This window comes from Squalius cephalus (genome assembly GCF_949319135.1).
Source record: "Squalius cephalus genome assembly, chromosome: 21".
Lineage (NCBI taxonomy): Eukaryota > Metazoa > Chordata > Actinopteri > Cypriniformes > Leuciscidae > Squalius > Squalius cephalus.
Window position 1 is genome coordinate 13,230,832 of NC_137142.1, and position 24,256 is coordinate 13,255,087.

A 24,256-nucleotide genomic window follows, 5' to 3' on the forward strand; every position below is an offset into this window, starting at 1 on the left:
ACCTTCTGTATTTATTAATTTAACTCTGCAACACTTTACAGACACTTTTTACTGCCGCTTCAGACACTGAGACTTCTACCTCAGTATTCGTACTCAGGACTACTTACTATTCTTAATACTTTTTTTACTTTATCATATTTGTTACTGCCACTTATTTATTGTTCTGCCTACGACATAGCATGCCACTTTAATATCCCAGTGCCCACCACTTTGAGTTTATATTTGTGGTTATGCTTACTAAATGTGTGTATGGTCCTGTTAATCTTATGAAACGGGTAGTTCCGGTCCTTGATTCTGATTGGTTGAGCCGAGTTCGAAGCCGTAGTAAATTACTCAACAAAAATATACATGTGACCGCATTACATAGTATTACTGCGCATTGCGCAACTGCTATTTGTGATTTTTTTTTTTTTTGCTACATGTGTTGCTTGGCAACCTCTTTGGAACTACATTGCTTGGCGGAGGACTTAAATGTGTTTTAACGTTATTTTTTTGTTGAATGAATGAATATTTTTTTATGGAGTAACCGTTTTATAAAAGCAAATACGCCCCTTGAAGCCGTGTTTTACAGTGGATTGAAGCTAAGGGGCGTTGTACGCGGATTTTTTTTTGTTCTAACAACGCCCCTTAGCTGTTCTAAATCCACTGTAAAACACGGCTTCAAGGGGCTTAAGTAAGTCTGAGCATCGTCACAAGCATTTCAGTGCCTAGTTTCCCCAGTTTAACTGTGCAAATGACAAATAAAATGCTCTTGACTTGACTGGCGAGAAGTGTGGCTCCAGCACACTATGGCCCCTGCGGCCCTTTAAGACGCTTGTTCTGGGAGGCGCTTGAGTGCAGTTCAACACACCCGCCTGACGCTCCGCTCGACGCCCAGGAAGAGAAACAGCTCGCTACAAGTTTAAAGATGTCGACTCATTTGTTGTTTTAACATGTATTCTGTCGTGTATATGTTCCTGTGGTGTTATTGAGGGTAATAATGCTGGATGGTTGGACTAATGAAGTTCGGTTTGGATTTCGGCCGGTTACTGGGGCTCAGCGGTGAGTTTCACGACTGCTTGTAAACTTTGTTTCTGTCTGTCCGAGTTATAAAGTTAGTTTTCCATGAATCAGAGCGTAAAACAAAGGGCACGATATGCTTATCTCTCCGTAACGCACTTTAGTGACAGTGATATCTAATGTGAGTCAGTTTTATAGATATAAAAGCGTATTGAAGAAATCATGATGCAAGTTTGCGAATGTTTTTTAGGCTCAATGTAACTGCGGTTGTCACCCGGTTAGCTTTTATTTGTCGATGGGAATTTTGTCTAAGCCTTAATATGTGTCAAATCCATATTTAATGTTTAATATTAATATTGCAAAGACTAGCCAACGAACTCGAGTTAAACTTTGTTAGCCTAATCTCTCACATATTCTATATTAATTTATTTACAGTTGATTAATTAAAGAAATTAAATGTATACGTTTACCACAGGCTTTTTATTTGAATTTAATTCAAATAAATCACATGCAACAGGCCTGTGAATCACAGACACTAAATGTGGTTTTAACTGCTGATGATTTCCTGTTTGAGTGTGTTTTTATTAAGAATAAACTTTTTCAGACAAACCATTTCAGATGCATCATAATTTAGTTATATTTTGTAATGGTTTTAGCATTCTTGCAAATTTAAGCACTCTGGAGTTAAAGGTTGCCTCAAGTCTAATGGCAAAAATTGCCTTTTCATACAATAATAAACATAAAGGTTCTTCAATGTTTCTTTAGGATAATCAACAATCCTTCTTATCAAAGATCATTTGGGGTTCTTGAGTTACCCATATGATTCTTTGGAGATTTTCTTGATTACTTTCTTGACAAGTTCTTGATCTATGTTGGAAAATCCTAGCTGGGAGCTGCATTCGGAACATGATCACTGGTTCCTAGTTTTTGGAATGTGGTGGCTGGTAGACCCATAGTGTCTAATATATATATATATATATATATATATATATATATATATATATATATATATATATATACACACATTTAATATGCATGTGTGTATGTATATATGAGGCACATAGATGCCTCATTAGCAGCTGTTGGCCGCTATACGTAAGCCGTTCTCCATGTTGGAACGGTCAAAGCCGGTTTGTGGACATTTGAGAGCAAGTTGACTGCAACCACAGTTAGACGCATGTATGAATATCTAAATCTGTAATAGACTTCAGCAGATGACTTTGTGAAACTTAGACACAACAAGACACAGGCTTTGGCTAACATTACATTAAAAAGTTACATAGTTTAAAACCCAGTAATATTGAGTTAATACTTAAAAAAAAACCAGAAACCAACACATTCTCATCTGTGAAAGGTTATCCAATTTCAAATCTCAGTTGTTTTTACAACCAGAAGTTGAGAAATTTTGTGGCAACTGTGAGTGATGACAGCATCTGAAAAGATGGCTGACATGTCGATGACGTGTCTGGGGTGGTGTCATCTTCATGGGAAGGCCAGCCAATGATCCGATAGAAACCTTAATGTTCCAAAACAGCTACCATTTTAAATGGTTAGTTCATCTAAAAATGAAAATTCTGTCATCACCCTCATGACGTTCTAAACCCGTAAGACTTTTGTTCGTCTTCGGAACACAAATGAAGATCTTTGATGAATTCTGAGAGCTTTCTGTTCCTCCATTGACAGTCTGTGCAACTACCTCTTTGATGCTTCAAAAAGTTCTTAAAGAGATTGTAAAACTAATCCATATGAATTGAGCAGTTTAGTCCAAATTTTCTGAAGAGACTCGACCTCTTTATGTGATAAACAGATTTAATTTAGGCTTTTATTCGCATATCAACTCACACATCAGTTGTGGTAAACGGAAGCTCAAGCATGTTCGCTTGACAGGCGAGAACCAATGAGGTTCATTCTCGTGTTATGCATCACGTTTGAGCTTCTTCAAGAACCAATGAGGTTCATTCTCATGTTACGCGTCACGTTTGAGCATTTTGTTCTGGTCCGTCAATCGGGTTCGGTTGAGCTACTGTTAATGTTCGCTGATCAATGTTTATATGTGAATAAAAACCTAAATTTAATCTGGTCATCGTATAAAAAACGATCAAGTCTCTTCAGAAAATTTGGGCTAAACCGCTCAATTCATATGGATTAGTTTTACGATCTCTTTATGAAGCATCAAGTGTCAGTTGCGTAGCTGTCAATGGATGGACAGAAAGCTCTCAGATTTCATCTAAAAGATCTTCATTTGTGTTCCGAAGACGAACAAAAGTCTTGCTGGTTTGGGATGACATGAGGGTGAGTCATAATGACAGAATTTTCATTTTTGGGTGAACTAACCCTTTAAACTGGATTCTTCAGACCAGAGTTTTGGTGTCTGGGCTCTTTAAAGAACGAATACATGGATGGTTTATAAAAAGCTAGAGAATGAAAATTCTTTAGGGAACTTGAAAAGGTTCCCCAATGACATCAGGCTGTAAAGCCCCTTTAGCTTTTAATTGGAACCTTTTTTCATTGAGGTGTGTGCATTGTCATTACATGAAGTACTGCTAGTTTGTGTTGTCTAATATTGGTCTGTACTCAAAGTTGGTGGTAGAAATGTAAATATGCTTAAGAGCATGATCCATCATTAAATGCTGAAGTGTACATAGTTTTTTTCCCACCAGGGCTGTTGCTGTAAGTTGCTATTTGCCTGCATTCACAGTAAAACGATCAGAGATGTGGAAGGATGGCAGGGTATCTACCAAGTAGCTTAAATAAACATCTTTGTTAACATTGTTTGTGACACATCCTTACAGTCCTTTTCGGCATGCAAGTATTTAGGCCACCTATTTGTAGTGTGAATCAAGATTTTCCACTGCTGTTTTAATCAAATGGATTCAGCATTCTGACTGGTGCCAGTGAAAACCGTATCAGTGGGGATCTTTTGCATGGAACAGTTTGCATGATCCAAGGAAGACGTGACTAGCCAGGGGCCACCTGCGGTTTTGTATCTTACCTAGGTAAATCAGTTTTTTGACCGCCATTGTCACAAGGCCATCGAAGTGTGAGATGTGTCACTAAAGGGAAGTTTGCTGGTCGATGCATCACTTCTCTGCAACCGCAGGACTCGTCTCAGATCACGGCCTGCTTCATTTGCAATTTGCATTTGCCTGAGATTTGTGGTGCTACTTTGGCTGTGATTTATAACTGAAGGCAAACTGTGTGCATCTCTGTGCTGTATGAGAACACTTCTGTGGGATATTAGTGTTGTAATGGCTAATATGAGTGGTTGAAGACACGGAAAACGTGTTTTTTGAGCACCTAATGTATCTTCATTTCTCTGTACGAAAGGAATCAGTTAACAAGCTTGCAACATTCTGTCTCTTTCTGAAACAGGAATGTTATTGTTTGGCTAAGAAATGCAAAAAAAAAAAAAAAAAAATTGGACTTGGTCATTTTGTGTTGTTTATGTAGGTTTTCGGACATTGTGCAGATGGTTGCGTATTATGATCATCAAAACCCTGGGCTGAATCAAGGATAAAACTATCACTGAGCTATCATGAATCACATAAAAGAAAACAAAAGCTAAAAACTGGTCTGAAAATCCTAGCTAATGGCAAAATCCAAATATCTGTCATTGGACGATCTTCAGAGAAAGTATTGTTTTACTAGGCCGTTGTTTAAATGGCTTTCTTGTGGAATGTTTTGAGCTGTGTAGTTTATGTGAGGCCGTGTAGCTTAGAGAAATGTCTGCAAGGTCTAATTTTACCGTTGCAGCAAGGAAACTTTTAAGATAGCTGACAAATGAATTGCAATCCTGCAGGGCTTTAGGTCCCATGTTTGTTGAGGGAGTGTTTTTCTTTTTGCTGATAACTCTTTTTCCCAGTGGTTTAGTTGGCTTTTCTGTGGCAGACATGATGTGAAATTAAAATCTTTGCACAGCTTGACCCTGCAAATGCTAATTAAACAGAACCATCTGCAGTCAAGGTTAAAAATATAGCCTATGACATGGGCCTTCGTGGCTAATGCAATTAGAGAAGTAAAAACTTTATTGTGAGGAAAGTTTTCAAGGGTTTGTAACAATTTAACTGAAATGTCATTTCATAGTCACAATGAAATGAATGGTATTTTCTTATTGTGAGTGTGTCGTGAGCATTTGGAGTGAATAAAGAACTAGGAAATGGTAGGCCTAAATGTTGGGATTTGACAACATGATACAAAACAAGTGGCTTGTGTTGAGTCTCTTTTCTGCATTATTGAACGTTTTAATTCTCAAAAAGTGTGATGTTGGCTAAGGCTATAGTGATTCTCCTTGCTTGATTTGGGACTTTGGACTTATGGATTGTTTTCTCTGGATCTTTCCACAGGCTCCAGTGATGAAAGGCCAGAGGAGATGGACACAGGTGCTCAGAATGACCACATGCTCTCACAGGTACAAGAACACTGGGCTTTTTTCATGAATTGTTACATTAAATCAGAAATGGGAATGAGAGGTCAAAAGACCTGCATGTTTCCCTGTTGTTTTTGAGTGAACTGCTTTCATATGTTTTCTGACCATTAGTTTTAAGAAATTTAATTAAAGGAGCTGTATGTAAGATTGTGGCCAAAACTGGTACTGCAATCACTTTCAAATTACTGTAGAGCAGTGTATCCGCTCCCCCTCCCCCCTGACTCGAGGTTGCCAGATATGCTGCAGGATCCAGCAGGAACGTAGGCTGCTACAAGGAGCTGCAGCTGTGGTAAGAGCAGCAGAGCTGGCAACCCGGATGCCGAAACACTTTTGACTTCGTGATTGGTAGATAGGTGGAGGGTGGGGCTTCAGGCCAAAACACAAGATGACAACATCAACATCAGTTGAGGGCTGCAAGTTCACTTTTTAAATGACAATATCCTGGCCGTACTACTGTTGTCAGCGATATAAGTATTTGAAATGAACATGATTTCTTAATGTCTAGTGACATATCAGGGCCATTTTATGATTAATTGAAATACATTTCTTACATACAGCTCCTTTAACTTAATTCAGGTCTTTTACTATCTGGCTATCTTTTTAACTATACCTGATCGATTCTTGCATAGCGACATGTATAGTGGCCTTAAAAGTGTAGGCTATATGAAAATTTTAAGTATGTGTGTGTTTTATTTATATATATATATATATATATATATATCACACAGTATATTCAAACATTACATTTGAATGAATTATTTAAAAAAAAATCAGTTTAAATGAATGATTCGATGACATTTCACTTGCTTCATTACTGGATGAACAGCATTTAAAAAAAAAAAAACTCATGAGTGAATGATTCAATGACACATATAAATTTTTTTAATAGTCACCTGTAGGGCTGGACCCGAATATTCAAATATTCGTTCGGTGGGTTGGTATTCGATTTGAAAATTTGACATTCGAATATTCGTTTTTTTTTGTTTTTGTTTTTTTGCACACCCGGGATCCCCCGCCAACGGTTCTCATTCGCGCTTGAATAAGGCCGGCGACACACTGGCTGCGTGGCCTGAGCGTCTCAGCTGCGTGGCGTGTCCATTTTTATTTCGGCTCCCATGTTAACAGGTTGGAGTTTGCACACTGCCTGCGTGAGACACGCGTCTCAGGCGCGGCTCGAGCCAAGCAGAAAACGCGTGCATGCTAGAAATAGAACCGACGCCAGGAGTGCTCTGGCTAGAGCGCAGAACAGCGGAGTTTGTATGGACCAAAGTGCATGCCTGAGCTTGTGTTTTGGGTTAAGCTACGTTGCTTTGACATTGTGGAAAATAGAATAATAGAAACAAAATGTATTAGCCTTTTTACCCGTTATTATAAACTAAATTAATCTCGTTTTAATTTAACTTAATTTCGTTTTTCTTTATTTAAATTTCGTTTTTTCTTTATTTACATTTCGTTTTTCTTTATTTGAATTTCGTTTTTCTTTATTTAAATTTCGTTTTTTCTTTATTTACATTTCGTTTTTCTTTATTTGAATTTCGTTTTTCTTTATTTAAATTTCGTTTTTTCTTTATTTAAAGTTCGGTTTTCTTTATTTAAATTTCGTTTTTCTTTATTTAAATTTCGTTTTTCTTTATTTAAATCTACCCTTTACTGTGTCAGTAATTTGTTAGTCAGAAAAATATTAGACTACCTTAAAAGTATTGCTTAATTTAACAGACCTGTGTGTGTGCGCGTTTTATATCACTAGTGCAGTGTCCGTTATCGCGTGAGGCACGCCGCTTCCCGCTCGCGCTGTTCTGTAGTTTAGTAAAAGTTTATTAATTCTGAATGTGTCGCGTCTCGCGTGTCCATCTATATTGCACCAAATGCAACACTGCACTCCCTTGTGAAGTCGATTGGATGAACGGTTCTCGAAATAATCAAAATGCAAATGGACATACAGACACATAGAGATTCCTGCCTTTATTAGAGAGAAGAATATGTTCAGCCCCCTCTCTCCGAAGCTTCGAATATTCGATGTTCATTACTACCGAAGCTTCGAAGCTCAAAAAATGGTATTCGGACCAGCCCTAGTCACCTGTCACCACCTAGTGATGTAACAATACAATAGTATTTTTTTTTTTTTAAGCACCAACTTGCTTTCATAAGGTGATTTTTCTCTATTTTGACCGGTACCGTAGAGATCAGTGTGTATATCCGAACTATAACATTTTAATATCCCAGTACTTATGTGATAATTTGAATTTATGTAACAGAAACAACGATACTGTGTTGTTCCCAATGTGTTTTGGAGAAAAACATTTTTCATAATGTGAATTTATTTTTTACATTTTTTATTTTTTTTATTTCCACTTTCCACTTTCAATTCTTTTACTTCAATAAAAGGTTAGATTTTTGCATTTAGTTTAAATAAAATATCAAAAGGATAAACAATGCAAATTTATTTTTTACAGCCATCTTACCAAGGGGGCAAATAATTCTGACCAGCGATAGATAGATATATTTCTACAAAAACATTAAGCAGCACTATTGTTATCAGCATTGATAATAATAAAGATGCTTCTTGAGCAGCAAATCAGCATATTAGAATGATTTCTGAAGGATCATGTGACACTGAAGACTGGAGTAATGATGCTGAGAATTCAGCTTTGACGTCACAGGAACAAATTAGATTGTAAAATATATGAAACTAGAAAAGTTATTTTAGATTGTAATATTTAAAAATAACAGTAATAACAGTGAAACAATATTACTGTTTTGATTGTATTTTTTGATCAAATAAATATAGCCTTTATGTGCATATGAGACTTCTTTCAAAAAAAAAAAAAAAAAGAAGTGAATGACCTTTATCTTTTAGTCATGTTTCAACAAATCATTTGGGTCAAGGTCGGGTTGGTGTGTTCCAAACAGAGTTACTCCCAGCATATTCTTTGCAGTTGTTTTGAGGCTCTTTTGTTCCAAGAAACACTGTTATTTAGTGAATGCTTCACATTCATGAAACTTTCAAATGGCTTATCTACCCATGATCGTGTGCATTCTTCTACAGGCTGTATAATATCAGACATTGTAAGAGTTGTCTGCTCACACAAAACTGTTACACTGTAGTCATCTTTAAGAATTAAAGCTTTGAGTTACATTTTATTGGGTTAACCACTCATAGTGAGCACAACACTGGCTTCAAACATTTGTGCTTTGTCAATCAGCATATGGATTTATAGAAGCCAAAGTCCTCCACAGTTGTTTTGCAACATTTTCAACCTTGTTTTAGCGCCTACAACTAAAGAAGTCTTTCTCAAATAGGGTAAAATTCCTTTTTTAAGGACATGCAGTACTCTGAACCAGACCTCTGTTTGCTGCTATTTTGCTCAGTTTTTCTTTTCTGAAGCAAATAAAGTACGTGCGTGTCTGTTTGTTCCTGATACCCTGTCTCATTTGGGTTTGTGTATGTTCTACAGGATGTCTTAAATGGTGAGGAGGGTCTTAGTGAGGAAGAGAAGGCCAGACGGAAAGCAGAGAGGCGCAAAGCCAAGAGGAAGGTGAGAGGAGATAAACTTTGCCACACTAAGTATAAGAATGAATCACCTTTAACACAGAGTTTACTGTCAGGGCAGATCTATTATGCATTGTTTTTTAAATTTTGTTCTTATTGTGAACAGAGCCATTAATAAGATGGATTTTATTGCATGCATTGTGTTGCTGGCCAAAAAAAAAAAAGATTTCTTCTTTTTTTTTCTTTTTTTTTTAGCGTCAACGGCAGCGGAAGAAACTAGAACGGGTTAAAAAGGATGAAAGTGCTGAACAGGTAAATTGAAACTAGTTTAATGGTTAGGATGGTGTGAGAAGGCTTTGACACAGGATGTTTTAATACATTTCTGCAGATCAGTGCATCTCATCTTTTCCTCTTTCAACCACGGTTGTTGAGTATTTAAAAAAAGCATGTTAAAAGTTACAACGCTCAAAGTTCAAAGCAAAGGGAGATATTTTCTTTTAAAGAAGTAGTTTTATAAGACCTACAACAAACGGCTGGTTGGGACTACACGACATTCCTCCCGGGTTAGTGACGTCACAAACCCTAAAATGTACATAAACCCCGCCCCCGGAAAACGATTTATAGATTATCAAGACAGAATATGCTAATCAATGACTTGAAGACAACTACACATAAGCTACATAAATTCATCAACTTACCATTCAGAAATGTTGTCTACATGTTGTCACTTCTTCTTTAGTCTCTCCATCTTTGACTGACTCCGGTTTGAACATAAAAGGCTAAAAGATTTAGAAATTTTCAGTGCATGTCTGTGTGAGGTAATCGAAGCTGCAAAGAACAAGCTGTTGAAGCTCCGCCTTCTGTGCCGGGAGCATCAGCTCATTTGCGTTTAAAGGGACACACACAAAAACAGAGCGTTTTTGGTCACTTTCAAAAAGTGACAAATTTAACATGCTATATAAAAATATCTGTGGGGTATTTTGAGCTAAAACTTCACATACACATTCTGGGGACATCAGAGACGTATTTTACATCTTGTGAAAAGGGCATTATACCACCCCTTTAAAACAATGGACCAATCAGAATTAACTGGGGGTGAGACGGTAATTTCCTTATAAACTAATTTCCTTACACACATGCGTTTTTTTTTAATGTCTGATTCTCACCAAGTCTGCATCAAAAATACAGTAAAATAGTATTACCATTTAAAATGGCTCTTTTCTATTTTAAGATTTTACGATGTAATTTATTCCTGTGATGATAAAGCTGAATTTTCAGTGTCACATGGTCCTTCAGAAATCTTTATGCTGATTTGGTCCTCAAGACGAATTTCTTATCATCAGTGTTGTGTTGCTTAACATTTTAGTGGAAACTGATACTTTTTTTTTCAAGATTCTTCAAGACCTCAAACTATTTAAAATACATGCAAATTGTATTGAACTTTAGCCGTTGGCTGAAACAGGATATTTTAGAAGGCCAGACATTTGCGTGACACTAATGCCTTTAAATGCAGCTTATTAGTTCTATAACAGAGGCACTTTGTCTATTCTGTCATTTTTGTAACTTTAATATACTGTACATTTTATGTATACGCCCCTAGCTCTATCAACACACACTTTTAAAAATGTGATGTGATATTTCTTTTCTTTCAGGAGGAGGATGAGAATGCTGGAGCTGATTCTGAGCTCGACGAGTCTGAGGAGTCTGAGCCAGAGGAGGTGGAAGATATTGGCCTTTCAAAGGTGGAAGAGAAGCCAGTCACTCCTCCAAGTAAAAGTCTTTCTGGACCTCCACTGGCTTCAGGGAACAAAAGCAACCGGCAGCCGACGGCCCGTTCTAGTGAGGAGGTATGAACATGGAGACAACCATACTGCCATAGCTGATGGACTTCCAGAGTTTGCTGTTTGAATGTTTTATTGTTTAAATTGCTGACTTTGAATTTTCCTCATGTTCAGGACCCAGGATGGGATGTGAACAGTGCTTTTGTTGCCAATGCTGTCAATCACATTCGACCCAAAGCTAAAAGTAAAGGAGCTCACAAGTCGAAAGAGAACAAGGAAAATGAGAGCAGGACTGGAGAAGTGAGTTTAAGTGTTTATTCAGTGTCCTGTGGTTTGTTGCCATCTGTGGGGCTGAACATACTCTTGTGTTGTAAAGGTGGAGCCCGCTGAACCTGGGCGTTGGGATTATTGGGTATTAAAGTAGTTTAAAAATCTGTAATGTGCTGTCACTGTCGACTTTGAATGACAGCTTTTATTCTTTCAGCTGGTAGAGCTGCCACTGTTGTGACAGATTGCATGTTTCACCATACTATGCATCTACCCAGCAAGCCCAGTTCATATTATGCTGGATGTACACTGCTCGATTTTCACACGCTACAATACAGTCTAGTGTCTAGGGATGGGTACCGAAACCCGGGTATTAAACCGGCCCCGGTGCTGAATTATGAAAGACCGCTGGATCGATAAGCTCGGACGTTATCGGTTCTGCTGTCGGTACTGGAGAAATTAAGAAAGTGCTATTTATTATTGCTATTAAGAAATTATTATCTTGCAAATTTAATCTCGCCAGCCACTTCTATATATAATAATATTGAACCATTTGTCTGTGATGCATTTTTGCTAAAGAGAGAGAGAGAGTGTGTGTGTGTGTGAGAGAGAGAGCGATCTTTCACGCGGAGCCACGGCGCACATAACACAACAGCCCTGCTTAATGAGTGACGATGAGGACAGAACTAAACATTCAAACGGTTACACTTTAGATCTTTGGTATTAAACTAATTTTATTTTAGATTTAGATTTTGGCTTCCAATGATTATAAAAAAGAAATTTGAGGTATAACCATTAAAAACTAAAGCCGTTTTCATTCTGTCTAGCGCAACTTCCTTCCCTTCACAGCGGTGCGCTGTCATTTCTCGTTGTCATTCAGAAAATATGATGCGTAATAATGATTAGATCTGCATTTGGTCTTAAAGAGGCAGCAGTCTAATAAACCTGCTGACGATTGCTCCATTAATGTGAATCAAACAACAAAAGGCAAAGAGAAAAATAACAAAAAGAACCGATAAGAATACCGTTAAAGTACCGGATCGATAAGGAGTATCGGTAAGAGTAGTAATACCGTTAAAACCTTAACGATACCCATCCCTACTAGTGTCTGTTCAGTTTCTGCTGTGTGCACATTACACAACGGATCAGCGACGGGGGTCACATATTACACAACATTTCAATAGGAAGAATCGCAGACAACTCTGTCTGGTCTACAAACTACGTTTCATAACCACACACAAACAAGAATTGATACAGGAAATAGCATTAAATCACGTGTGGGACGGGTTCTTGTGCGAGACTGGACTTCTTCTTGTTGAAATGATGAAAAAAAAGAAGAATACAAATGAGAGAATGGTTGCTTGCAGAATCCATGCTTGTAATGTTCTGTTGCAGGTCTATGAATCTCCCTGTAAACTTTCTCTTGCCCTATATCTTGCTCTCTCATTGGCTGTAGGTCATCACGTATTTAATTTCCAATCAAAACACACTTCACACTTTTCGCAGAGACAGGTCCAGATATTTAGCAGGCTAAATATTTCAGATATTTTCTTTGATCATACACTATGCAATTGTCACTCTCATGAACAAGCCCCGGTTGCCTCCCGATTTTGCACATTTGTTTATTTCCACAAAACTGTCGCTAAAATGGGGGCTAAAATCGTGCAGTGTCTACCCGGCATCAGTTTGATTTATTGCAGTGTCTCATTTCTTTCAGTTGCGTTGTGCTCTTATGACATATCAACATTAAAATAGACTTAAAACAGTAATTAAAAAAAAAAAAGTGCCTAGTTCCTTTACATTAGGTACAGGTAGGTACAGTCTTTTTTTGTGGTTGTTGTGAAATATTTTGTTAAATAATACAAAATATTATTTACATGTTTCTGTAAATGTTTCTTTAAAATTGATTTGTTTTTGTTTTTTCTTAGTTACGTTTAGTGTACACTCGTTCAAACATTTGGGACAGGAACATTTTGGAGAAATGAAAAATACTTATATTCATCAAGTTTGCATTAAATTGATCAAAAGAGACACTTATGTTACTAAAGATTTCTATCTCAAATAAATGCTGTTAAACTGTATTCTCATAAAAGAATCCTGAAAAAAAAAAAGTATCATGGTTTCCACATAAACATTAATCAACACAACTGTTTTCAACACTGACAATAATAATACAAAATGTTTCTTGAGCAGCAAAACAGCATATTACAATGATTTCTGAAGCATCATGTGACATTGAAGACTGGAGTAATGATGCTGAAAATTCAGCATTGGCATCAATGGAATAAATTTTAAAATAACATTAAAATATGATATTGAAAAATCAAGTATTCCTTGATCTTTTGACATACAAGAGGTCATTGTACTACACAAATATCCTGTACACTTCAGAACTCAAAACTTCATTGTTAGTCCACAAACAGCTTAAAACCAAACTTCCAAAAGTAATTGTTTCGGATTTTGTCACATTACATCATAGTGCGACGAAAGACCTGCTCTGCAGAAGCTCAACGCCTACTTCTACATCATTGCCTCTTTAGCCCCGCCCACCGATTTGCACGTCATGTAGTAACAAAACAGACGCAAACACAGGATTGCTGCATCAATAAAACTAAAGTGATTCCTCTGAGGATTACAAGACAACAGTCTTTGCATTGCCTTCCTTGTGATCCTTAACATTTAAGGAAACGTGTATGAACTTTATTTTTTAACAAAGTTCCAGTCAAATCCAGTAAGACACGGTTTGTGTTCACTTCATTTTACTGTGGATTCGCTTATAAACAAGACATAGTTCGACACAGGCTTTTTAGAGACTGAAAATAAAAGATGATGCAGTGATGACTATTGTCCCAGACAGAAATGTCCCAAGAATAGCCAATAAGAAAGACAGTGTGACAAACAATGGTACATTCATTCATAATTCTGTTTACACAAAACACTTAGTCTTCCTTTTGTCAACTTAAACTATTATACTTAAACTTTATTTGCCACAAACATGACTTATGAACCATTTGTAATATGCATAAATTTTGAACATTGTTGGCAAGTGTTATAACTAAGTTACTTTCGAGAGATTTTTTTTTTAACAAAGTTTTCAAATATTTCACAGTACTGCACAATGTTACTGTATTTTGGATCAAATAAATGCAGCCTTGATGAACATAAGACATTTATTTCAAAAACATTGTACTACGGTAGTAAATTATGATTTGGCATGTGGTAATTATAATCCGTTATAATTATTTATTACATGGCTTGGCTGAATTCCAATGTAGAATGCGGTCTGTTATTTCTTTATAACAGACCGCTGCGGAGTATAACAGACCGTTGCCATGAAAAACAGCGCGTTGCTATGGACGCGGAACGGACTATTTTCTTTGGCGGAAGCAATACAATCGTTTTTAAATCAATAAACTCCTTTTTAAATCAATAATTCGTGTCAAATTATTTATTTATTTTGTAGGTAGCCATGTAATAAGCGGGATAATGTATAGAGAGGCGGTCGTTATAGCGAATAACAAGGCCTTCAGGCTGTCAAGACCCCTCCGCTTCGCGTCGGGGTCTCGTTCAGCCTGTCGGGCTTGTTATTCGCTATAACAACCGCCTCTCTATACATTATCCCTTACTTATTACATGGCTTGGTTGAATTCTAACGTAGAATGCGGTCTGTTATTTCTTGATAACAGACCGCTGCTAAGTATAACACACCGTTGCCATGCAAAGCAGAGCGTTGCTATGGACGCAGAATTCTAACCGTAGAGACGGAACGGACTATTTTCTTTAGTGGAAGCAATACAATCGTTTTTAAATCAATAAACTCCTTTTTAAATCAATATTTTGTGTCAAATTATTGATTTATTTGGTAGGTAGCCATGTAATAAGCGGGATAATGTAGAGCGAGGCAGTTGTTATAGCGAATACAATCCCTTCAGGCTGATTCAAGATCCTGATCAGCCTGTCGGTGTTGTATTCGCCATAACAACCGCCTCGCTCTACATTATCCCTTACACAGTGAGTAGACTATGAGAATTGAGATGCAGCCAATGCTTTTGGGTTATGTCACATTCTTCCTGATTTTGTCACACAGCACTGTTTGTTCATACTTTTGGTATTTACATATTTGAATGTCTTTCATGCAGCTTTAAATGTGCTTCCTTTTCGCTTTAACAAAATAGATAAGTCAGTTATTTCAGTGGTAATCAGTAGCATGCCTATGTGATGCATGGACGTTGTTGAAAATAACCCGTAATTAATGTATTATCCTTGTATATTATTGTAATATATCATTAACCCGCAATTAATATATTGAACTTTTTTTTTTTAACAGGTCATTGGCTTATCAGATGCTAAAACTAAAAGAAGTGCCTTACTAGTAGGTGTGTAATTCTTTTTCTTTCTCACACACAACAAAACACATTACTTGTCAGATCAGAGAAAGGAGGTATGTCCAGTATGTGAATTTTTCTTTTTCTTTTTTTTAATTTCTTTTTTTTGTAGTTCAGCCCAAAATTAAAATTGTCATTATTTGCTTACTGTTATGTTGTTTCAAACTTCTATGGTTTCTTTCTTCCATGGAGCATAGAACGTGAAACTTTGAAAAATTCCTGGACACTCTTTGAAAAATGAATTAAATTTCATCAACTGGCTTCAGAAGACCTTTGCGTTCTCGCAAGAAATTTTGGGTTTCCTCGCAAACCCTTTGCATTCTCCTGAGGAACTTTGGGTTTCCTCGCAAACCCTTTGCGTTCTCCTGAGAAACTTTGGGTTTCCTCGCAAAACCTTTGCGTTCTCCAGAGGAACTTTGGGTTTCCTCGCAAACCCTTTCCGTTCTCCTGAGAAACTTTGGGTTTCCTCGCAAAACCTTTGCGTTCTCCCGAGAAACTTTGGGTTTCCTCGCAAAAGCTTTGCGTTCTCCTGAGAAACTTTGGGTTTCCTCGCAAAACCTTTGCATTCGCCTGAGAAACTTTGGGTTTTCTCGCAAAAGCTTTGCGTTCTCCTGAGAAACTTTGGGTTTCCTCGCAAACCCTTTGCATTCGCCTGAGAAACTTTGGGTTTTCTCGCAAAAGCTTTGCATTCGCCTGAGAAACTTTGGGTTTTCTCGCAAAAGCTTTGCGTTCTCCTGAGAAACTTTGGGTTTCCTCGCAAAAGCTTTGCATTCGCCTGAGAAACTTTGGGTTTCCTCGCAAAACCTTTGTGTTCGCCTGAGAAACTTTGGGTTTCCTCACAAAACCTTTGCGTTCGCCTGAGAAACTTTGGGTTTCCTCGCAAAAGCTTTGCGTTCTCCCGAGGAACTTTGGGTTTCCTCGCAAAAGCTTTGCGTTCTCCCGAGAAACTTTGGGTTTCCTCGCAAAACCTTTGCATTCTCCCGAGGAACTTTGGGTTTCCTCGCAAAAGCTTTGCGTTCTCCCGAGAAACTTTGGGTTTCCTCGCGAAACCGTTGCGTTGTCCCGAGAAACTTTGGGGTTCCTCGCAAAACCTTTGCGTTCTCCCGAGAAACTTTGGGTTTCCTCGCAAAACCTTTGCGTTCTCCTGAGAAACTTTGGGTTTCCTAGCAAAACCTTTGCGTTCTCCCGAGAAACATGGTGTTTGTTCGCCAAACCTTTGCGTCCCCTCACAAAACCTTTGCGTTTCTCTTTGCGTTTCTGAGAAAGTCTCACAAAGTTTTCTTGGGAACACACAACTTTTACAAGGAAATTCAATGTATTTCTGGGAAACGCAAAACATTTGCGCGACAACACAAAAGCATTGAAATATGTGTTTTCCATCTCATTTTTTTCCCCCCTTCACCATGTCCCATTAGGGGCTCCTTACTTTGGACCTTGACAGCCCTAGTCCACATTCACACTGTGTTCCATGGAAGAAAGTCAGTTACAGTCAGTACAGGTTTGGACTGACATGAGGTTGAGTTAATGACCTAATTTTAGTTTTTAGGTGAACTGTGTTATCACTCTCGAGTTTCACAATTAATCATTTTTAAACATTTTTGCTTTTATTCTTTACTAATGCAGTCTCCTCCATATAAGTCTGTCTTTCTTTTCACTCCAGAAAAAGGGATTCGATTCGTTCAGGAGGGCCAGTACACACAAGCTGTTAGTCTGTTTACAGAGGCCATCAAATGTGACCCGAAAGACTACAGGTGAGTCTTTGATTTGACTGAAACCATATCACATGTATTTCCATTTTTGTTGTTTTCATGAATTCACTCTGATATTTTGATAACAGGTTTTTTGGGAATCGCTCCTACTGCTACTGTTGTCTGGAGCAGTACCCTCTGGCCCTCGCAGATGCCGAGAAGTCCATTCACATGGCTCCTGATTGGCCCAAAGGCTATTACCGTAGGGGAAGTGCACTTATGGGGCTTAAGGTGCGACCCATTGGCATATTTATTTTTTCTCCATTTGGAGTGAATCTGCATTTAGATGAGTCAATAACTTTGCATGTGGGTTTGTTTGAAATAGAGGTACAGTGAAGCTGAGAAAGCCATGGAACAGGTGCTAAAACTAGATCGAGATTGTGAAGAAGCCGTCAATGACCTCTTGTACTCTAAAGTGCAACAACTTACGGTAAGGACTGGATCTCTTATTGTATCTCAATTGGTATACCATTGAGCTATTAGTAAGGTTTTTGGATCGATTCCCATGGAACACACTACCAAACGTATTGAAGAAATGTGTATTTTGAATGCACAAAGTTGTAGATCATTGTCATGAGAAAGCACATAAAAGCGCAAGATAATTAGTCCTAAATCATTTACTTATTTTAGTTTTTTCTTATTTTAAGTGGAACACCAATGGAAAAATTTAGCGTTTCAGTATGACTCATCCAAATGTTATTTTTAGAGCTGCATAACTTTGGTTGGAATAAAAACAACTTTTGTTCCATGGAAGAAAATGAGTCAAACAGGTTTTGAATAACAACAGGATGAGTAAATCATTATAATTTTTAAGGGAATTATTCCTTTGATCTTCCGTTTAGAGCTTTAAAAATACTTCTTTGGAAGCTAAAATAATGCAATCCAGGAATAATGCAAAAGAAACGAATATCATTTCAGGCTTTTTCTTTCCTTTCTTCTTATTAGGATCTTGGATATGATGAGGAGCAGAGTATTCAATTACTGGAAAAATACAATACAGTGCAGGCTGTTGTTGCAGCGAAGGGTAAGAGTTCCTCGTCTTCCTGTCTGATTTTTCATTGAAATGAACCACTTGAGGGTGCTGTTGCTACAAGCCAATTTAGTTTAAAAATAATGGGCCATGAATGACCAGAATTCACAGTACAAGTCATTTTATCACACACAGTACTGTAGAAACGGTTGAGTTATATTACAATTTAAACTAATGTTTTCTGTTTTAATATTTTAAAAGGTAATTTATTTATGTTGGCAAAGTAGAATTTTCAGCATCATTACTTAAGCTACTTAATCATTACATTACTACATTACATCTTTTCTTATTATTAATATTAAACAGTTGTGCTGCTTTTTTTTTTTTTTGTGGAAACCATGATGTATTTTTTTCAGGGTTCTCTGATGAAAATAAATTTGAATTGTTCAAAAGAAAAACATTCATTTGAAATGGAAATATTTTTTAATATTATAAAAGTCTTTACTTTTGATCAATTTAATGTGTCCTTGCTAAATAAAAGTATTAATTTCATTAAAACATAAAAACAATATACAATTAAAAAGTGTATATTATGTTTTATACAGTACTGTGTATAGTAAATACTGTAAATAATAATAAAAAAATCTTTATAAATAAAAGCTGCTTTATCTGATTTATTTTCTCTTTTTATTTCAAACCCGATGGATATAAACCAAAAGATAATTATTCATAACAAATTATTAATTAGTCTGGCTTTAATGCAAAAGAAGCTTAACTTTGTGCAACTTGAGTACAAAGAGTACATGAGTACACTTGAGTACATGTTCAAATCAATTATTTTATAAATCAGTTTAAGTCTATATTATTGAGCATGTTGCTCTGCCAACACAAACAACTAAACTTTGCTTCACATTATACATTATAACACCCCTCTGATAACTCGGCAGTTAAATGGTTAATTTCTCATAGCTAATTTATCATGTTGTAATAAACAAATCTATATATTTTACAGCTTCAAATCAGGACTGTGCTCTCCTCCTGCCGAGGTAAGCTGATTGCAGTGTTTATTTTCATATTTGTTTTTGTTGTTCTTTCCCTCTAATCCTATCTTCATATTTCTCTTTTTCATTCTCTCACTCGCCTCCACAAGTCCTTGTAATTCCCTGTGGGTGGGCAACGTGACCACAGAACTGACAGAGAAACATCTGCGGGACCTGTTCAAATCGTGAGATCTGATGCTTTTGCAATATTTTAGTTCTAAAATGATTTCTCATGAATTTGGTTTTAATTTTTGATGATGATGTTTGCCAGTTACGGAGAAATTGACAGCATTCGGGTTCTGCATGAACGTTTCTGTGCATTTGTTAACTTTAAGAATGCCAACATGGCCTCCCGTGCAATGGAGAACCTCAATGTGAGTGAAACACTTATAATTCATTATTATTTATTGTTTGTTGTTGTTAGTATTATTGTTAGTATTGTTTGTTGTTGTTAGTATTATAGTTAGTATTGTTTGTAGTTGTAGTAAAAGCCATTTTTGATTTCGAATTTGTTTAAAATACTATTACAAATAATAATATAGTAAATAAAATTGTAAACAAGCCTTTTTTAGCTGTATATTTTATAAAAATGTAGTAGTAGTATTATTAGTAGTAGTATTTTAATCAAGCCATTTTTGAGCCCTATGTATTGTTTATATACTTGAATGCAAAACCTTTTGTAAAACAGGGACATTTTATTGAGAATACCCGGCTAGTGGTTAGATATCCAGATCGACGGATTCAGAAAGTCCTCCCGACACCTGCCATTCAACAACCTGCAGGGGCTGCTGGGTAATTCAGTCTCTATGCTATTAAAGGGATAGTTCACCCAAAAATGAAAATTCTGTCCTCATTTACTCACCCTCATGTTGTTGCAAACCTGTACAAGTTTATTTCTTCTGCTGAACACAAAAGAAGATATTTTGAAGAATATGTGTATCCAAACAGTTGATGGTCCCCATTGACTTCAATAGTATTTTCTTTTCTTTCCATACTATGGAAGTCAATGGGGCCCAATAACCGTTTGGTTACACATATTCTTCAAAAGAGATTTTGTGTGTGTACAGCAGAAGAAAGAAATTCATACAGGTTTGAGGGTGAGTAAATGATGACAGAATTTTCATTTTTGGGTGAACTTTCCATTCAATGAGAAAAGTAATTGAGGTTTCAAAAGTTGTAATATATTTTGATGCAGTTATTTTCTTCTTCAAGAAGATTTGAAAGAAATGTCCACACCACTCTGTACTACTTCCAGGCCAAGACGCAGAGGTCCTGTCAACGGAGATGAGTGTTACTTCTGGAGGACCACCGGCTGTCATTTTGGAGATAGGTGTCGCTACAAGCACATTCCCTATCATCGAGGCAAAGACTGGCAACCTTGAGTCCACACTAGCCTCTCTTCCTCTCCCTAAGAACTCTGGGAGTTGACTGCATGACTGTAGGGACTCTAATCTTCACTTTGATAATCTGTAGGTCAGGACCAGTATTGTGGATCAGCATCTTACGAACGCTCTCTTGAGGCCAGAGTGCTTTGAACCTCACGGGGTTTCAAAGCAGACGGGACTATGGGAAAAGTGTCTCTTTTGAGGTGAGGTTTGGGTGGTGCAGAGTGCCAGAGATTCGCTGCGCCGCATCACCGTCTGCTGAGGTTTACACGGCCTCTCATATCATACGCTCTCTTCTCTCTTCCTGTGCCAACACCACCAACCCCAAAGAAGAGCCGTAGATCTGGTCTGACATTTGAGTTCATCCTGAGAGAATGACTGTCACACTGCATTTGAGGTCACAAACCCTCAAAATGAGGATGGGAGAATCGTACCAAAGAATAATACTATGCCATATGTGGATTTTTACATAGAGAGAGAGAGAGAGAGAGAAAAGGGCATTCAGGGAAAATTAGCTCCTTAATTTTGCGTGTGTGTTTTGATTTGATTCCACCACCTCAAACACACTCCAACTGTTCATTCATCATGTTTGTAGTCATTTCTAATCGGACTAATGATGTTTTTCCCGGCTGCTTCTCTCAAACGGCCCTAATTTCAAGACCTGTGAGGGCATATCAGTATTGCAAAGGGTTAGAGCAATTGTTTGAATCTTTCACAAACTCATGATAAATTATTTTCAGTTCTCCTTTTTGATTTTCTTGCAGTCTTGCACTTTATTATGGTGGATGTTGTCCCCCCTCCCCAAGAGTAGATGTTTGATGAGTAGAGTCAGTGTCGTGTTGCTAAAAGTGTTGATGATTCATGGTATTTTCTAATGGCCTGTCATTGTCATATAGATATTATTTACATTTATCTATAAATATGAACATGGTTTTACATTCATGTGATCGCAAACGCAGGTTTCAGTTGTAGATTGTGTCATGCTGCTCCACATAAAGCAGAACATCACGTGGTTTTCTGTGTATATTCTGCAAGAGCTCTGAGACACAAGAAACTCTTGCCTTGGCTTTGGCACTTTTCATGCCGTCAGCTCAAAGTTGATCGGCTCATCACTTCCTCTTTTATTTAACGTTCTTGCTCTTGGTTCAGTGGACGAGAAGGAAGTTGGCTGTTTGAGACGGTTCGTCATATCTTCCACCTCATGACATTTTCTTGTAGGACAGCATGCACATTTTTGTTTATTTTATTATAAGTATGATAATGAATTGATCAAGCAATATTCTCGTTGCAATGCATTTGAAAACTCGTATGACCTCGTTGTGCTGTTCTGACACACTTAACCAAAGAAACACTAATGTTTACCTAGTGTACCCCAGACAAACACATCTGCTACTTTTGTGCATTACACTATTTAGGACTTTTTCCTCAGTTTTTAGTTAAGACTGCATAGGCTTTTATGCAGACTATAGTCACACTAGTGCTGTATCGGGCTTTAAACTTCATTACTTTTGGTACCTTGACAGTCCAGAGTGCCTTAAAAGCATTTGCTTTCTTATCAGACGGGTTATTTTAGCATTAATATTTAAGCTGAGGTCCCCCATGAACAAAAAGGAGGTGTTTTTTTAATTTTATTTTAGGCTGTGAAATAGGGGACGAACTAAATAATGGCGAAGTTACGTGTGTCTGTCACATTTTGATTTGGGATTGAAGATTACAGCTGTAGTTATTCTTGTTTTTTTCATCTTTTTTTTTAATACCTTGTTCAAATTAGTCTGACAGTGACAATTTCTCATTGTTATGCTGCTCAAAGAGCAGTTAATAACTCAGTCATGCGTTAAAGGACATTTATCACTCAAATGGAGGATTTTCTGTCATTTTGCTTAAGAGTTTTGCTGATCTCCACATAATTAAGTTGAAGATCACATTCTCCATTTTCTCTCTCTTCGTTCCAACTTTTAAGTCACATTCTTGCTTCATATTCTAAGCATGTTTTCTTTTTACCCCTATTTAGCACGGCAATGGAAAGAAAGTCATTGTAATAAATGTATTGAAACTTGATTTTCTTCTCTTTTTTTGGGTGCAATTCAATAAGAGAGTTTGTAGCTTGCTGCATGTGAAAAGAAATGCCATGTTCATGTTTAATTCAGAACTCAGAACATTGTTTTGGTTGGTTCGGCTCAGTGTGAATGGGCAGATAAATTGGTTTACGGCACCTGTGAAAACATTGAAAAACAAATATTCATCTTGGCATAAGTGCAATATTTTTTGCTGTTGTTTTGACTAATTGGAAACACTGCTATTAAAGGGTTAGGTCACCCAAATTATCCCATCATTTACTCACCCTCAAGCAATCCTAGGTGTGTATGACTTTCTTCTTTCAGCCAAACACAATCGGTTATAGGCTATTAAAAAATAACCTGGTATATAAAACAATATCCTCTCTCACCTTTGAATAATAACTCCAAAATCAAGTGTATCAGTCGACACTAGGGGGAGTTCTTGCGCAGGATTCACAATACATTTTAAGTAGGCTACACTCAAAAAAAATAAGCTCCAATTTCCAACATAAATCTTGATATAATGTGACTGAATATTACCGTCTTAATTTCTGTAAATATTTAGTATCTCTAGAGCGTCAGACTATAAATATCCAAAATAACTGTAGCATCACAAAATGCTTTTCTTTCATCAGAAGCACTTGAAAGTGACCTGTGGTTTGTGTGATCACAGGCGTTCCATATGAGCACATTGCAAATGAGAATCATTAGAATCAGGGAAAATTCTACTGTGTCTAAAAGTAAGTTTCAACTCAGGAAAAAAAAAAAATGACATGTGACCTACAGCATATTTAACCAACCACCAGCCTGCTGTTGTGGCCTGGAGAGCCAGTGGTTTGTGGTCTGTATGTATGTATGAATTGTTTATGAAAGTCTTCTGATAATACAGTTGTTGGTTAGAGGCCTCCGTGACCCAAGTCAGACCTTTCCAGGAAATGTGTGTTTCTTATACTGAATTGACATTTATTGAGCATTACATGTAAAGCATTTCATCTGTTAACTTGAATGTCAGTTGCATTGAGCAACAGCCTCAATGAATACCCATTTATTTCATTTTATTTATTTCGTTTTGTGTCGCTCTTCTCAAAAAAAAAAAAAAAAAAAATTGGGCATTGTTTTAAAGGCATCATGAAAACAAAATTTACCTTATTTACCCAATTATATTTTTCTCATATTTGCTCTTAATGTTCCTGTGTTATCATACATGGTTTGTCAGCCTGAATCATGCACGATTAAAAAATAGTTTGTCTTTATAATCTTAAATCAAAATATGATAACTTGCAATCCTGCGGGTGCCTCACAATTTTTCTTGTTAAATGTGTTTCTCTCTGAAATACAATTGAGACTTCAGAATTTTGATTGCAGGCTTGAGTTAAGTCAAACTTGAGAGAAGACATTGTTGAGATCTTTTTAGCCGAGTGTCAGTCATTTACATTTTGAGAGCGAATCCCCTATTTATTTGCGGCTGGGTCTATGCTATGTAGCCTATTGAAATGTGTGGTCTCTTGTCAAGCATGGCAAAAAATAGTTTTATTCAAATTATGAATATATTATATTAATTATTATCCTATGGCCTAGACAGCGCACAAAGAACACTCCTTTTATAATCACTAAAATGCTGTCACTCATTCAATGAATGCTGTCTCAAAAAGTTTCGTTATATTAATCAGTGAAGCTGACTACATAGTGAATCTCTTATTTGTGTAAT

The 24,256-nt window shown here is 36.9% G+C and overlaps 1 protein-coding gene across 3 annotated transcripts; it reads left to right on the forward strand.

Moving 5' to 3' along the window:
- The first annotated feature begins 644 nt into the window (after nt 1–644).
- LOC307148753 (uncharacterized protein) lies at nt 645–22,348 on the forward strand. 3 transcript variants are annotated; one of them, XM_079854547.1, is made up of 16 exons: nt 645–1,041; nt 5,343–5,407; nt 8,881–8,961; nt 9,171–9,227; nt 10,568–10,762; nt 10,871–10,996; nt 15,291–15,339; nt 17,009–17,099; nt 17,186–17,327; nt 17,422–17,526; nt 18,042–18,120; nt 19,079–19,112; nt 19,217–19,291; nt 19,378–19,480; nt 19,795–19,898; nt 20,319–22,348. In XM_079854547.1, exons 1-16 carry the CDS (start codon nt 987–989, stop codon nt 20,392–20,394), a joined length of 1,437 nt encoding a protein of 478 aa, XP_079710673.1. In that variant the 5' UTR covers nt 645–986; the 3' UTR covers nt 20,395–22,348. The 3 variants fall into 3 exon arrangements, with proteins under 3 accessions (XP_079710673.1, XP_079710672.1, XP_079710671.1); XM_079854546.1 differs by having other exon boundaries at nt 833–1,041; nt 20,322–22,348; XM_079854545.1 differs by having other exon boundaries at nt 833–1,041; nt 20,362–22,348.
- The last annotated feature ends 1,908 nt before the right edge of the window (nt 22,349–24,256 follow it).